This window comes from Gymnogyps californianus, chromosome 2 (assembly GCF_018139145.2).
Source record: "Gymnogyps californianus isolate 813 chromosome 2, ASM1813914v2, whole genome shotgun sequence".
Classification (NCBI taxonomy): domain Eukaryota; kingdom Metazoa; phylum Chordata; class Aves; order Accipitriformes; family Cathartidae; genus Gymnogyps; species Gymnogyps californianus.
This window is the reverse complement of record NC_059472.1, coordinates 110,067,079-110,083,937: the sequence shown is the minus strand read 5'-3', so window position 1 is coordinate 110,083,937 and position 16,859 is coordinate 110,067,079. Positions and strand designations below refer to the sequence as shown.

Sequence of the window (16,859 nt, the reverse complement as noted above, 5' to 3'; positions counted from 1 at the left end):
GCCCACAGAGCCCAATGCGGGGCTAGGAGTCAAGTCTGCTGCTGGTGGAGACTTCTTGCAACCATCCTGCCAAACATGTTTACCATGAGGTCCCTCCCAGTCTGAATGGTCTGAAAGGCAAGTATATCCTACGGTCAGAAAAGGGGATTGGATAGCCAGGGAACCCATTTTGCCACAGATCCTCAGTTAGTCAAGGTAGTGAAGATGAGGGTTAGCTAGGAAGACAGCAGAAGGACCTCAGAATACTGTCCAGCTGAGCAACGAAAGGCAGGGGAAATTCAATGCAAAGGAAAGTAAAGCAATCCTAACTTTGTGCATAACAAAAAGATTCTAGAGTTTTATTATTCGGGATATTGGTGTGATATCAATAGACAGCCCTATCAAAATGGCAGTTCAGTGCTCAGTAGTGACTAAACCAGCAAAATCCAAATGTTTTAGAACTATTAAAAAGGCTTGGAGAACAAAACAGCAGGTAATAATTATGCCCTGTATAAATTTGTAATATCTCTGTCTCCAGAATATCATGTGAAGTTCTGCTCTCCTTCCTCCACCTCAGGAGGGTATGGAGTTGGAGAGGGCTCAGAGAGCAGTGAGAAGGATCAGCACACAATTTCCATAGGAAGAATGATTAGATAGACTAGGAATCTTTAGGTATTAGAAGAGATGACTGTGGGAGAGGACAACAAAGATCTATACTGTAACAAAAGCAAGAGAGACATAGAGAAAGCAAATTAGGACTGACTATAGGCGAGACCCTGAAGGCACCAGTTAGTGTTAATGGCCCAGATGAGCCCCACCTGAGCTTCTCACAAACGCTCTGCCCGTTGGCCCAGGAGCCCTATTTAAGCTCAGGGGGAGGTCTTGTTTGTCCCTGCTTTGAGGGTGGTGTTTTTTGGTGGACTCTGGTGCTATGCTGCAGGTAGTTTGTCTCCAGTCCTCCCTTTGGTCCTCTATCCTGGACAGACCTGGGACCTACATGGTAGCCCTGTTTCCTGCTGGACCTGACTCATCATTTTGCCTTGTCTTTGCTGTTGATGGACACTGTCACTAGCCTGGCCTTGCTCACTGTGGTTGTCCTCAGCTCCAGGCTCATCTTTCTTCATGGATCAGCCCTGTTCTTGCTGCTCACTGTATCTGGGAAGTTGGGTGAGTAGTTTGGAGAGATGTTACCACATAGTTATCTGGTTCTTGAATTCATTCATGGCTGTGTACACCTGTGTGCTGTTAGTCAGGATGCTGGCTGAGATGAATGTTTGGTGTAGACATCTCAGCAACCATTTGGTCAAGGAGTCTTGCATTTTGGAGTTTTCTAAGCTTTACCTCAAGTCTATATTTAAGGAAATAAATAGGATGCATTTCAATTTTTGTGTTTTGGTGCAGTGCTTCTAACAGCTTCTTTGAGAATGTGACTTCTTCATGTAAGAAGACATCTTCTGAAGTCTTACTTAACTTCTGACTTTGGTCTGTTTTTTCAAGCAGATAGTACTCATTCAAATCCTATTTCATCTGGCCTGCCACTTGACTAGGTTTAGTAATTCACAAATAGCTTGTAGGAACTTGTCTCCAAAATTGTTACTTGTCTGCTAAGTTTTGTTACACTGATTAGATGTTTCTTAAATATTAATGGAAGAACTAAGTGCAGAGGAGATGAACACCTTGAGAAACTAAGAAGTGGGGTAGAACTGGATGAATGAACTGTTGGCTTCTGGTCCACCTTTGGTCTGCTTCTAAGCATGTGGAAATGCTGGTTTATGTAAGATCACTAGAGTTGCTCAGATACTAGTTAATAGAAATGTCTTTTCTATTACTAGACTAGAATAGTTAATAGAAATGTCTTTTCTATTACTAGACTAGAATAAACATAGATGGAAGTATTTTAATAACAACAAGGTGCCAAGCTCTAATGCTTAATGTGAAGCACTTAGCTGACAGTGGACACCTGCTAATTGGTTTTATGCATTTTAACTTCTTGCTGTTATGTTTGCTACATGTCTCAGTCAAATTTTATCTTTGTGCCTTTTAATTGAAACTTCCTGCAGAAATAGATATTTTATATCCTCCTTGAGGAAGGAGGGGGAAGGGAAGGTGTTTATCAACTTAAGCATTCTCTTTCAATGTAACAAAATGGTACAAATGCTCCTTTTTTGGTTTTATTCAGAAGTCAAACCTCTTCCTTAAGTCTCCCTTAAGAAGTGAAGGTTTTCTTGGCTGGGATAATGAAATGTAATGTCCAACCATGTGAACAGTTAGTACACCAGGATGGGTGTTGTATACTAGGAGGACTGGATCCCCCAAGCTGTTGGCCAGTACCAGCAGGTAGAAAGAACAGCTACAATAATGGTAGCTTGCTTCAGGCTCATTAGGAGAAGAATGGCTTTTTCAGAACTGTGATAATCTACATAAGCATCTCAGTTGGGTTGTATAATTTCTATTTTTTGTGCTCTAAGCTGCTTTGGATATTGAGCATCTATTTAGTAGCTTTCTAGTATATTCTATTCTGAAAGGTCTTAGAAGATTTTGAGTGATTGCTTTCCCTTCTTTGAACCTACAGACTGCATTTTAAAGTAGGAGAGTGAAAATGTGATGTGTGGTTTTTTAACTCCCCAATTTAACCCAAATGAAGTAAAAAGTTTGCCTTATCAAAAGGATGCAGAGTTAGACATTCCCAGAAGAGTGTGTGTTTTCTTGTTCTTGAGGTTTTAGAAGTTGAATCCTTGAGGGAGAGAATACTACAGTCAAGTTCCTTTCCCAAGAGACCAAATGCTGCCTTATCTTCTGCACTTTTCTTAAGATTTTAAAGCACCAGCTGCTGTCTTCATTTTTTTGCCACTTGAGCTAATGATAAGTAGTTTAAAGCAATGAATCATTCATGCTGTTTTTCAGAAAGCCTGTAGTTATTTCATTAATTTCTGGATTTATTAATTTCATAGTTGCTTCTCCTGCTACAAGTACTAATTTAAAAGAACTACAATTAAATAGGGACATAGGGCTGGCCTGCTTTCCTTGGAGTTCAGTTGAGACACCTATCATCTTTAAGAACAAACTTGAGAAATGACTACTGTAAAAGATAATTTAGTGCAAGATTTTTTCCAACATGGCAATACAGTGAAAGGAGATTTAAATAAAAATTAAATGAATCTAAAAGAATCAAGCTTGAGTAATTTCAAGAAATCACATTACCATTTCAAAACAGCTTCCACTTTATATGTCAGAAGCAGGCAACAGTGCCTCCTGTGTTGATGTCTGTTTCTGAAGAGAATACAAAACACTGAGTGTCTGTAGATCATCTTTTCTCAAAGATCAAGCACCACTCAGGCTGTAGTAGACTCCATAGTTTGCTGAATACTGAAATGGAAGTTGAAAGCTTTTAAGAATCTGGTCCGATGCCCCTGAGACATGTGGGAACTCTGCTAGAGACCTCACTACAGGCAGGATTGGCCTGCAAGAAGTGTTTTCCTGTCTTACATAGCCTTATTTTGTAATCTTCTACAAGTGACTTAACATCTATCCCTTTTTTGCAAGGAGAAAATTGAGCGCTTTGTTCATGAGTGTCTTGCAAGAGCTGAACTTTGTCCAGGAGTTACAAGTATTCCTGAAATATCAGATGGAAGATATATGAAAAGTGCAGTGAAAGATGCTTATTAACTTGAAATACTCTAAGGCAGCAGGCTCTGCTTGTTGAGTTTAATTAAGCATTTCCTGGGTTTTGTCCAGAACTGTTAACTGTTGCTTAGTACTTCCTGTGGGCTTATGTTTGTATCCTTGTTAGAAGGGCCATAGCATGGATTTCAAATAAAATCTCATTTTACTCATGAGTACACTCAGGCATGGAAAGACATAAGTGAGTTGCCTGAGGTCGTGTGGAAAGTCTGATGGTCATGAGAGTTCAGATCTCAATCTTCTGTCCGAAGATGAATAGCTTGTTCTTTGTCCACAGAAACAAGAAACAGGACACTTATCACTGAGGAACAGGAGCAAGTCCAGGCATTTTCCCTGCCCCTATTTTCCTAATGGTAGTAAAAGTGGATTGTGGGGTTGCATTTTATTTTTCTTCTCTGTAACATAACATTTGTGGTCTAATCCTGCAAAACTGACATGAGCAGGCCACAATCAAATTATTCAACTACTCTGTCTATAAATAGGGAGGCTTGTATTTGCCTGACTTCTCAAAGTGATTAGTCTGAAATTGTGACTCGAAGTGTAGGCTTCACTATTCTGTTAGCATGCCAGGGACACTGTGGATTTAAAACAAGAGATGTGACATCTAGGTTGCACAGCAGGGATGACTTGGACGAGTAACTGGCGTATATGTAAGGGGTGTGATCGTACAGTGCAGATCATCATTAAGAGCATCTACACCTGGAATGCAGTTGAGGTCAGGATTTCGTATTTCCTAGTGTCAGGATGATGGTGTAGCTGGGGATGCTGCTGCAGGACTTTCCTAGATCTCTGTACAGCTTTTTGTATCCCCACTGCTCTCCCTGTTTCAGTAAAGTGGTTGCTGCTTCTCTTCAGCAGGGTCTTGTTCTGTCAAGTGGAAAAGAGCTGCAGGGAACCTGGTATGGTTACTGCTGTGCAGAGGGCTTCACAGGATGGGGCTCCAGCTTCTGAAACTGTGCTCCTGTTGAACTAGGCAAGGCACAAACACTGCTAGTAACTAGGCAGTTAATACGCCATTGGCTGTTTGTTGGTACAAGGTATGCTTCTCCCCTCTATTTTAATTCAGGTCAAACAAGGTTTAGGTGTATCTTTTCTAAAAGAGCCTTGGAAAACTTATGTGGGCTTTATGATGATAAACTTACAGCCCACAGTGGCGGGCTTCCTCGGCGGCGGGAGTTGTGGCGGGCTTCCTCGGCGGCGGGAGTTGTGGCGGGCTTCCTCGGCGGCGGGAGTTGTGGCGGGCTTCCTCGGCGGCGGGAGTTGTGGCGGGCTTCCTCGGCGGCGGGAGTTGTGGCGGGCTTCCTCGGCGGCGGGAGTTGTGGCGGGCTTCCTCGGCGGCGGGAGTTGTGGCGGGCTTCCTCGGCGGCGGGAGTTGTGGCGGGCTTCCTCGGCGGCGGGAGTTGTGGCGGGCTTCCTCGGCGGCGGGAGTTGTGGCGGGCTTCCTCGGCGGCGGGAGTTGTGGCGGGCTTCCTCGGCGGCGGGAGTTGTGGCGGGCTTCCTCGGCGGCGGGAGTTGTGGCGGGCTTCCTCGGCGGCGGGAGTTGTGGCGGGCTTCCTCGGCGGCGGGAGTTGTGGCGGGCTTCCTCGGCGGCGGGAGTTGTGGCGGGCTTCCTCGGCGGCGGGAGTTGTGGCGGGCTTCCTCGGCGGCGGGAGTTGTGGCGGGCTTCCTCGGCGGCGGGAGTTGTGGCGGGCTTCCTCGGCGGCGGGAGTTGTGGCGGGCTTCCTCGGCGGCGGGAGTTGTGGCGGGCTTCCTCGGCGGCGGGAGTTGTGGCGGGCTTCCTCGGCGGCGGGAGTTTGTGGCGGGCTTCCTCGGCGGCGGGAGTTGTGGCGGGCTTCCTCGGCGGCGGGAGTTGTGGCGGGCTTCCTCGGCGGCGGGAGTTGTGGCGGGCTTCCTCGGCGGCGGGAGTTGTGGCGGGCTTCCTCGGCGGCGGGAGTTGTGGCGGGCTTCCTCGGCGGCGGGAGTTGTGGCGGGCTTCCTCGGCGGCGGGAGTTGTGGCGGGCTTCCTCGGCGGCGGGAGTTGTGGCGGGCTTCCTCGGCGGCGGGAGTTGTGGCGGGCTTCCTCGGCGGCGGGAGTTGTGGCGGGCTTCCTCGGCGGCGGGAGTTGTGGCGGGCTTCCTCGGCGGCGGGAGTTGTGGCGGGCTTCCTCGGCGGCGGGAGTTGTGGCGGGCTTCCTCGGCGGCGGGAGTTGTGGCGGGCTTCCTCGGCGGCGGGAGTTGTGGCGGGCTTCCTCGGCGGCGGGAGTTGTGGCGGGCTTCCTCGGCGGCGGGAGTTGTGGCGGGCTTCCTCGGCGGCGGGAGTTGTGGCGGGCTTCCTCGGCGGCGGGAGTTGTGGCGGGCTTCCTCGGCGGCGGGAGTTGTGGCGGGCTTCCTCGGCGGCGGGAGTTGTGGCGGGCTTCCTCGGCGGCGGGAGTTGTGGCGGGCTTCCTCGGCGGCGGGAGTTGTGGCGGGCTTCCTCGGCGGCGGGAGTTGTGGCGGGCTTCCTCGGCGGCGGGAGTTGTGGCGGGCTTCCTCGGCGGCGGGAGTTGTGGCGGGCTTCCTCGGCGGCGGGAGTTGTGGCGGGCTTCCTCGGCGGCGGGAGTTGTGGCGGGCTTCCTCGGCGGCGGGAGTTGTGGCGGGCTTCCTCGGCGGCGGGAGTTGTGGCGGGCTTCCTCGGCGGCGGGAGTTGTGGCGGGCTTCCTCGGCGGCGGGAGTTGTGGCGATTAGGCCTGGATAGACATATGTGCTACTTGCATAGTGTTAGTTGTTACTCTTGTGTTCAGGTAGGTGCTTTATCTGTGTGATTCTGTATTAGGAAGGTTCTTGTTTCAAAGTTATGTCTTTAGATACTAGTTTGCTGTGAAATGGTCTTTCATTTTGCTATAGGTTCTGTTGTCTGTTTTGGTAATACCTGGGTTTTGTATACTTTATGGGTGATAAATACAAAAGTAGAAACTCTGGCTGTATTGTAGTGTTCAATTTATTCACTGTACCTTTCTGTGATTCTTAATACTTCAAATCATTTTGCTAGTTTCTAAGAAAGAACGGCTTTAACTTTCCTTGCAGCTCCAAGCCCTGCTATTGCTAATTTATTTCTATTGCTAGGCCTCTGATGTGTTCTGCTGGATTTGGTGTGGCCATCAAATGTACTGTTGCTTTGTCTGTCTGCACTGCCTTTTGCTGAGAGCAGGGGCAGCAGAACGGATGTGTCCATTTCATTCCTCCAGTTACGTTTGGCATTTTAATGTGCATGCGAAATCTGCCAAAGCAGTTGGACCTATCAATCTACAGTGGGGAGGTATCCTACTGAACAGGGTATTCTTTCTGTTGCTTTGTTATGCCTACTGCAGAGAGTACAGGATCAGTTTTCTGTTCTCTTGGGCACTCAGCATCTCTCCATTCCCCCTCAAACCACTTGAGGCTTTCCCAGTAAATGGTGCTACAATGTAGGCTTATGCATTATAGTATTGCCAGAGAATTACCTCATTAGTAGTATTAATTAAGGAAACGAACCTATTTGGATATGTCTAATAAAACACTTGATGCTTGCTAAAATACAGCTGATCTAGACAGACTGGTATATGAGATGGAGTACTGTTCTGTTTTTTCCTGACTTGTATCTAGCCAATGTGAATGGCTGTAGGCCCAAGTGTTCTGATAACACCAAATCTCATAGACCAGGAGACAATGAATCCTCTGAATGCATCCCAATGAAGCATTTCTCAACATCACATATAAGCAATACCTCACCCAGGTTATGCAGGAAGAGAAAAACAAAAGTATATATCTTGTACTTGAAAAGTCAGTTTCCTGCAGCCCATGTTTAAAGGATGCTCATGTCAGGTATGCTTTCATCCCTGAACTGTTGTGACTGCTATGATGTTAGTTCTCCATCCTAAAATAGGCATTAGGTCTTAATACAACAAAAGCAGCTTATTACTTTCTGAATCATATTAAAACCCACATTCCAAACAAAGGTTTGTACTCCCACCAGTCTGGAGCTGGAGTATAACTTTCTGTGGCTCTCTTTTTACAGCCAAGTATCAAGTTAGGAGTTTCATTCACCTTCAATAAATGGTTTGTTTACTGCTGGCCAGATGATAGCTATCCCAATGGATGTCTTTGTTTTATCTTTAAGTCAACACTCTTTTGCACAAGCAGTAAAAGTATCATCTAAATGAGTTACATCCCTGGAGGGATGAGCAGGAGGGAAAGCTTTGTTAAAGTGGGACCTGGAGGGGAACATGGGGACAAGCTGCTGCTTCTGTGCTCACCTCAGGCTTGATTTCCGATAAGGGTAGCCTGAGGCTAGGTCTTAGGTTTGCCAACTGGTATTTGATCCATGTAAGCACTCTGGCAGCTAAGTGAAAGAATTTTCTGGCACAAAACTCCTGTGTGGTACTGGTAGCTAGTATAGCATGGTTTGTCATTTCTCTCTGGGTATGTGTCTCTAAACACAGTAATTAGTTTTGTTAAGCTTTGCACTGTAGTAAAATGTCCTTATTTTCACTTCAGTCTTTGTGTTAAAGATGATTTCTGGGTGGCTGGCAAACTGGAGGGATTTCTTTCCCCAGGACAACGATCCTAAACAGGGTCACTGTTCTACCACATGCTGGCTGGCACTTCAGCACAAGTTTAGAGCTCCCCAAAACTTAGTCTTCAAAGTCAGAAGGACCAAGGGGAGAACTGATGAAGCAGAGTGTTACATGGGAGAGGTCTTCTAATCAAGAACATTAATTAGCACATCTGTACCATTCAGCAGGGGAGGGGAGAGAGCCTGACTCAGGGTCTCACTGAACTTGTAAGTCTCAAGCAATGTTAATTTGAGTTGTCTCTTAAAGGAGCATTGCATTTCTACCTGCAAGGTAGAGAATAGATGCATTTTATTTGAAGTTAGAGATATTTTAGCCACAAAAAAATCACAATTTCAGAGTGATAGTACTCTGAAAATGATACTGTAACTTAGATTACACCTTGTTGGCTCTTAAGATGTGTTACTGAGGGGGATGCATGATTTCTTGGCTTTAACAGAATAACACTAAGTAACCTTTACCTTATTGTGAAATCTAGGAAAGCCATGGTGAACAAGGGCAGGGAGAAGAGAACTTGATTTTAAAAAGTGCGTGTTTCAAAATCCACACTTTGCCACAACTCCTATGATCGCTAAGATGCCAGCTTCAGAGACATATGAACATGGTTAGCTTTATACCCAGGAGAGCTGTTAATAGCAACAGTTTAAAAAAAAACTAATTGAAGAGGGCATTAGGAAAACAGGCACAACAGGATAAAAAATTGGGGTGGGGGAGATGCCTAGCATCAATCTTTTTTCAGTACTTGAATTGGGTGGATAAAGGCTAAATATACTCAGGTTTTTGGAAACCTAAAACTGTCCTGTTAACTTGCAGCAATTTCTGTTTTGACTTGGTGAGAAAAACCTGCTAGCTCTTTGCTGTCACCCCACATAGGTCTAGCTTGCTTTATTTCTAATAACTGAATATTCTAAAGCAGCAGATTTGGTCTTCTGCTCTACTTATCAGTTAAGATGTACTTGGCCAAGATGAAAGAAAATTGGCAGAAGTATGTTTATGGAGGAGGGATTTCAAAATGAATAAATAAAGAGATTTCAAAGAATAATCCAACATGCTTTAAGCTTTGGGAAGGGAAGAGGCTTCCCTCTTGAGTGGTGTGATCAGGAATGTGGAGATGCTTATGGATGCAATGTAATTTAAATGTAATGTTATTTGAAGTGCTGGCAGAGACCCTGTGACCCCAAGGATCACCTGAAGAGGTCACCCCTCTATGGACATCACTGAGGCTTGTTGGATACTTTCTCTTCTGTTTGGACAGCTCCTTATTGCAGGACCCTCAGAAAATAAACTGATATTGCCATACCTGTGTCTTATAGTAGTCTGGTAATTCCTGTGAAAGCAATTGGATTATTTCAGTTTGAAATCATTCTCAGTTTTCTAATTTAAGAATATTAATCTACTTGGCAGGAGAAAATACTGGTCTGCAGGAAGTGAGGTGCATGGATACCTATTTTATATAACTGAAAGGCATGCAGATGCTGTAACACTGCATTATTTATTTTCTCTAAATACTTACACAAATAAGAGGAGTCTCTGCCCAAGCAGAGCTCAATAGTAAAAACCAGCTCTCAGATTCCTCTATCTTATTTCAGATTCAGGGCTTTTAAATTTGTAATTTATTTTCCTTAATGAAGCAATTGTATCAGCAGCCAGAGGTACTGTTTCAGATCAGATGTACTAAATCCTGTACATTGCTTGTGGAGCAGTAATTTCAGAGATGAACTTATTGGCATAACTCATGTACAAAACTTGAAGTTGGGGCCTTATTTCTCAGCTGTATTAAGCAGTATTGCAGACTGGTTTCACTGGAGGTGCTTCAGGCTAAGCTCATTCATGTGGGTTATCCTTGCTCACTTGGGCAGCCTCCACAGCTGCAGTGAGGACTAATTCTGCCAGTGAAGTTGTTGCATCAACACCTCAAAGGTGTGGGGATGGGACAGAGTATCCAGTGCTGGTATAGAGGGGATCCCACAGTCTCCCCCTCAAAATCCAGGGACATTCACTGTGGGTAATATAAAGGCTGACTCAGGGCAGAAAATCTCAATTGCTGCTTGCAGGGAAGCATCTGGAAGTGGACTGAGTGCTTTTTGGGTAAGCTGCAAGATGTTCCTGCTGTTCTTTCCAGTAAGGATGCAGACATTAGGAAATCTCAGAAGTAGCCCTGGGGCTGGGAAGGAAAGGGAGATGGCAACTGGGTAGGAAAGAGCCTAGTGTTTGTTATTTACTAAATGTTTCTGAGGAACTTGCTAATCTTTGGGAGAAGGAAAGCTGTGCTTGTTTCTGATGAAACACAAGTTAATGTCTAGAGTTGAGAAGGAAGGGGAGCACTTCCAGGAAATCTAATTAAACACCAAAAGGCTCACCAGCAGTAGTTTCTCTGTCTTCCTTTCAGATAGTACTTTGGTTTAGCAGTGAAATTGAAATATGATTATCAAGCATTTGTGAAAAGTCAGCCCCAGAAATCATAAGTGAGTTTAAAAATACACATACTTTTTCCCCTATTTTGTTTGACTTTGGTTTTCAGACCATAAATCATGTTCATTTGGCTTGTCCTGTCTTCTCTCTTGCAAATAAGGGCAAAAAAAAATCCCTTAAATAAAAACAAAGCTGATATTTTCACAGCAAGAGCTGCAGCTTTAAGAAAAACTGCAAATATTAAAGACTTTGAAAAATGTAAGAGCTGGGAACACAATATCAGCTGTCCACCTAAGTTCATATCTACTGCTTCATGTCTAGAATGGGAAAGCTGTCGAGGTGAGTCAGCACGGGCACAAACTGCATGGTTTGGGCAGGACTAGTCGGCAGGACTAGTCTTTCCTAGACTTCTGTGCCTGTGAAATTCCGCAGAAATGTAAAAATCTCAGATCGGAGGCAGAAAATGTTGGGCTGAAAGAAGGCAGTGTATTTTTTTCAGCTACCTTTGAAATACATGATATGTAGGAGTTGCACTTGGTAGGCTTTTTAAATAGATCTTAAATCTACTTAAAGGCAAGCTGCAAGGAGGTTTAGAAGCTATTTTTAAAACAAGGTTTTTTCTTAGCATCTTGAGCTGTTTGCCATCTAGTCACATATGCTTCTGGGGCATGGGAGAGGCTTTCTGAAGCTGTTGGCACTCTACACATCTACCTCTGGCCTGTGGGAAACACTATGTTGTCTGGATGGAAAGTTAAGCTTTAAGAAGGAAGATCTCAAATGCTTCTGGGGCTTCATGTACCTAAATACCTCTACTCCTTTTCTTTTAGTTGTTCATTCGGATACTTCCAAAGCTTATACTGTGTTCCAAGGGCCTGGCTTTTATTCTTAAAGACTTCTGGTCATCATTTATGCCTGTTATACTTGCAGTTAAGAACTACTCTTAAAATTCATGTGCATGGATAATTTATAATTATCTAAGTTTTCAGAATTATATTAATAATTCTCAAATCTTGACAGTATTTGTGAATGTTTCATTTGGAAATACTTTGATCTTCTATTTTATTTAAATAGGCAATAATCCGCGCTATTTTTCTGTGATCCCTTTGATATCTGGTTAAACTTTCTGGACTTCTTTTGAATCAAAATGTGCACTTCTGATTTCTAAAATGCAGCGAGCTACACAAATGTATTTCTTTCCCCCACTTAACTCTTTCCTGTTATCAACCTGGCCTCATGCTGCTAAGTAAATAGGGGTGCAGTCTGAACATTTGTTCTACATCCACTGTTATGACAACTGGAAGGCTTTGGTCATTATTTTATAAGGTCTTTTTCAGTCTATTTGATGAAGCCTAATATGGTCTTTCACAGAAGAAATAAAACCCAGAGGATATAACCTTGATCTTTAATTCATATCCCTTTAAAAGGGAAAAGGAGCCTCTTTCCCCCTCTTGAACACAGAAGCCTTTGCTAACCTGGTAGACTGGATGGTGAGTTAAAGTGGCAGACTGAGGTTTATCGCCTGTGTGAGGCAGGCAGATTGCCACCTCCTGTTTGCACATTGGGCACAAAAATGAACAGTAGGAGGTTGTCCATCTTTGACTTACAGCTTGATAATTATACAGAGTATTGTTTTCCTCTGGCCAGGGATTAAGGACTAGTTTTAGGAATGCTCCTGTCTGGAAAGGAACATGTGTTAGATGGGCAAAGAGGCATTTTTTGTGAAGCTTCTTATCAGCCTTGCCATTCTGATGGCAAAAGCAAGTATATATTCCATGTGTTGGCCGCGTATGTACAGTGCACAATTCAAGGAAGAAAGGCTTGAGAAGACTTCATAACAAGCAGAAGGAGTAAGGAGGGAACAGTTCCCTAGGGCTTCCAACAAGATCTTTTCATTCTTTTTGTCCACCTTGGGCAAGTGACATGCATTGTAGGAGAGGAGTCCCAAAATACTGGAGTGTATTTTAAAGCCCTGCAATGGGACCTGGCATGTGTCTGTCACAGGGAAGGTTGTGCTGTAAGGAGGAGCTTATGACTGCCACCATGGTGAGCTGGGAGCTACTGAAAATCAACATGCACCAGTCTGGAGGTACCCAACAGGATGTGTTAAGTGCAGGGCTGAGCTCTGATTCCTGCAGCTTGGATGCTTTACTTCTCATCCTAATTGGTTGGCACTCCCTGGGTAATCGCAGCCACAACTATCCTTTCTCTAAAAGCTGCTTTTTCTCCCTCTTATGAAAGGTAGGGAGAGGTGCTTGTGGGAAGGAAATACAAATGAGAAATCATGACTAATCTCTTGGATATGGCACCCACCAAGTAGGAAGCTTGGGTTCCCATCCCTGCTCCCAGAGCTACTTATTTTGCAATAAAATATTAATCAGCTAAAGCACAATCCTAGCTGAGGCTGCCATACAGGTCTTCCCCTCAAGCTCAGTGCTCTCACCACAGCCACCCACTCTCCTTGCTGGCTCAGTGGTTCTGTGCTCATCACTGCACAGCAATGCAGCTTCCTCTGGAGGAGCAGGGAGCATCTCCATGTACTGCTAAGCTGAAGCTTGGGGCAAGGTGGCTGGAAGTCCTGTGAGCAAAAAAAAAAGCCAAATGACCTGGATCTCCTGTTTCCAGGGTGAATGCTGTAGCCATCTGGGTATTTTACAAAAGGCAGCAGCCTCTCTGCTGCTGAAATGCATCTGAGGCTTTCCTTACAAGGGCCCAGATCCTTTTGATGGGTGCTAGGCACTTTTGGGGTGAGTTTTTCAGGATTGGCTGTTTCTGGGTATCATAGAATACTTTGGGTTGGAAGGGACCTTTAAAGGTCACCTAGTCCAAGCCCCCCTGCAATGAGCAGGGACATCAACTAGACCAGGCTGCTGAGAGCCCTGTCTGTCCTGACATTGAATGTTTCCAGGGATGGAACATCTACTACCTCTCTAGGCAGCCTGTTCCAGTGTTTCATCACCCTCACTGTAAAAAAAAAAATTTCTTCCTTCTATCTAGTCTGAATCTACCCTCCTTTAGTTTAAAACCATTACTCCTTGTCCTGTTGCAACAGGCCCTGCTAAAAAGTCTGTCCCCATCTTTCTTATAAGCCCCCTTTTAAGTACTGAAAGGCTGCAATAAGGTCTCTCTGGAGCCTTCTCTTCTCCAGGCTGAACAACCTCAACTCTCTGAGCCTCTCCTCATAGGGCAGATGTTCCAGCCCTCTGATCATCTTTGTGGCTCTCCTCTGGACCTGCTCCAACAGGTCCATGTCTTTCCTGTACTGAGGACTGCAGAGCTGGGTTTGGTTGCTAAACTTCTGTGGTGTGCCTTGTTTGCACTGGGTCCTAAATGTTTTATATTCCTAGGAAGCCTCACAGTTCATATTGCCTAAAATCCAATGTTATCACTGTAGACTTTGTTTCCTATTACTGCAGGTAAAGTGATGGCATCAAAGCCAAGGCATGCAAATGTAACTCTGCACTGGACTGAAGTGATTAATGTGAGTCATAGCCAAGGAAGTTGTACTGAGATCTGGCTTTAAAATAAGTATCTATTGTGGGTGTGCATTTAAAAAAAACTTTTTTTGACTTTCACTGGACTTCTATGATCAGCTTTAACTGAAACATGTAAATAAGGCAGTAGTAAAAGAAGATACAAATCTGAGGTAGTCCTAGGAGGCACCAGAAGGAATCTGTTGATAGGGAAAGAAGTTGTAGCAGTGCTGGGCCATCCTTTCCCCTTTCTGCTGAGCTGTATTTTGGTTTACAGCCTCATGGTTTGCCTGAGTTGCCAAGACCTCTTGCTGACCTGTTGGCTCCAGCTACCCTGACTGAATTATTTAAATTATTAATGTATGAATTAAAAAGAAAATACCCTAATCTAAAAATATGTCACGATTTAAATAGAAAAAATTATAGGTGGAGTAGAAATAATAACACTTGCAATGTACCATACTGAAGTGCTTGTGGGAAGGCAGTACCAACATCTGGCAAGTAATAGACCTATAGAGAAGCTAGTACCACTTGCCAGACTGGTTGGTAATACTTAGTAATGTCCTCTCTAGAGTGGTTACTAGTAATGTTTCTTGCCAATGTTCATAAAGAGGTTGCATGCCACAAATTGCTCACATTTGAATGTTTAAAATCTCATGTTATTTGGCTAATGAGATTTTAAATATTCATGATTAAATGAAAGTCAATTGTTATAAATGTACTGGTGGGGCAGGGGGCTTGTATCTCCTGGAGGGCAAATCCCTGGGGATTCTGGGTTGTATTTGCCATCTTAAAGAAAAATATTTTGTGATAAGGAAGTAGTTAGATGACTTCCTAGGTTACTCCAATTTGGGTAAAGGGATGTCTTGCAATAAACAAGCTAAAATTGCTTTAAATATGCAAATACTAATTTATTTCCATTATTTCAGAAAAAATGTTTTAACATTTCTTTTATACTTTATGAAAGACAACATTGCCAATACCAGTTTCTCAGGCCCTTGAAGTTATTTCCCACACGAAGGGAAAGACTGGCTTTTACTTGCTTTGTAGTGTTTTGCATCTATAGGTTCCTGTCCAATAGCAAGAGTTCACATACCCTTTAAGTGAAAGATATTTTCTACTACCTCATGACTCCAGGAAACCAACTTAGGGAAGGGTTGAAACTTGAGTCTTGAGAAATGTAGGCACTGGGAATGGGATAGTAACTACATAAAAACAGCAATGAAGAACCTCACCCTGAAACTTGTATTAAAATCTCTGGGACTTGGAAAAAAAGTCTCTCCTCCTGCTGGAGTTTGCTGTTGCTTTGCAGGCATGAGCTCTTGCTGCAGCATTTAGCTCTAGGAGGTCATTAATATGTGCCCTTCTCCCCACTGCTGCCTGCTCTCATGAAACCTGTGACAAATATGTCCTCAAGGACATTATAGTACTATTGTCAAACTTGCTCAAAATTCGCTAACACTACTTATTTTTCAGTTGCTGTTTTGGTTTGGGTTTAATTTTCTAATTGCTGATTCAAAACTAGAAAAGTAGATAAGGCTTTGATAAAAACCAGAATGCTCTTTTTAACTGGAGACAATCACAAGGTTTTAAATCATGTATGTCAAGAGCTACACTAGTAAATCTCTATAGAGGGCTCTTGCAATAGCTGAGGTGGCCTGCAGGAGAAATTCATGGTGCTCAGAACCAGCAGCACTTGTATGATCTACTTTGTATGATCCATGGCTGGACTCCTAGTGCTCATGATGACCTCATAAGTTTACTGTAAACTGAACTCCATTTTCTTTTCATGTATTTGTTATGCATTCTCTTAAAACAGATGGTATTTCTGAACACTTGATAAATGTACTGATTTCCAATAATATCCTTATAATAATCCTACTTTCAGGTTTGGGTCACATAGCAAGCTTAGAGCTACTATAAGTTGGTATATTCTTTTCCCCTAACACTGAACCACCTTAGGACTTCATGTATGCCCAAGGCTAAAGGGAACTTCATGCTGAAACATCCTAAGCTTATTCAAGTACTTTGGTATACTTTACATAGCAAATCTAGTAAAATGTGAAGAATATGTAGTTGTTCAAGTTTTGTTACGTTTTGAAGGAGTCTCGCTAAACTATAATACTTGGATTAAAACAAATTGACAACTTAATCATTTTTTAGTAGCACTCTTATGAAGATTGTTCTCCTGTGGTTAATCTAACTGCTTTTTGAAGGCTGCAGAGTTGTCCTCAAGAGAACTTTAAAATGCAGTTTAGTTCTTACTATATCACTCCAGTGTATATGTGAATTAATTTCGACTTATTGCTTAAAATGTCACTTAAAAATGTGTAAATTAGTCTTAAAATGTGTAAAATAGAGATCTTAATTTCTCTTGCTTTGTACAGTAAAAAAGGTGAAGCTTGGTCTCTTGGCCGTGTGGTTCAGCAAAGCTGGCAGGCACTGGCTCTGGCAGTCCCTAAGCTGGAAGTTGGTGAAAGTGAAGAGTATTCTAGGAAGGTATGGCTGTGTGCCTGCCAGGGTCTCTTACTCCTTGCTAGGAATCAGTTATTGGTCATCAGAGGGTGGTCATTGGATTAGATGACCCTGATCTAACCTGAGAGAGCAGGCATTGACCAGGGGACCTGGCTGAACAAACTGATGCAGCAGCCTAGGAAGTAATGGAGACTTAAGAGCTGGTGGTGTGCAGGGTATGAGGAAAGTTCAATCAGCTGAATGCAAGCTCCAGCTGCTGTTATCACAAGAGCTTC

The 16,859-nt window shown here is 43.8% G+C and overlaps 1 protein-coding gene across 2 annotated transcripts in view; it reads left to right on the top strand.

Moving 5' to 3' along the window:
- Nucleotides 1–926: 926 nt before the first annotated feature.
- Nucleotides 927–16,859, top strand: part of HECW1 (HECT, C2 and WW domain containing E3 ubiquitin protein ligase 1) — a 300,542-nt gene continuing 284,609 nt past the window's right edge. For both annotated transcript variants that reach the window (XM_050891206.1, XM_050891205.1), the window contains exon 1: nucleotides 927–1,146. In XM_050891206.1, coding sequence (XP_050747163.1) covers nucleotides 1,102–1,146 — 45 coding nt within the window. In that variant the 5' untranslated portion in view covers nucleotides 927–1,101. The remainder of the gene's footprint in view (nucleotides 1,147–16,859) is intronic.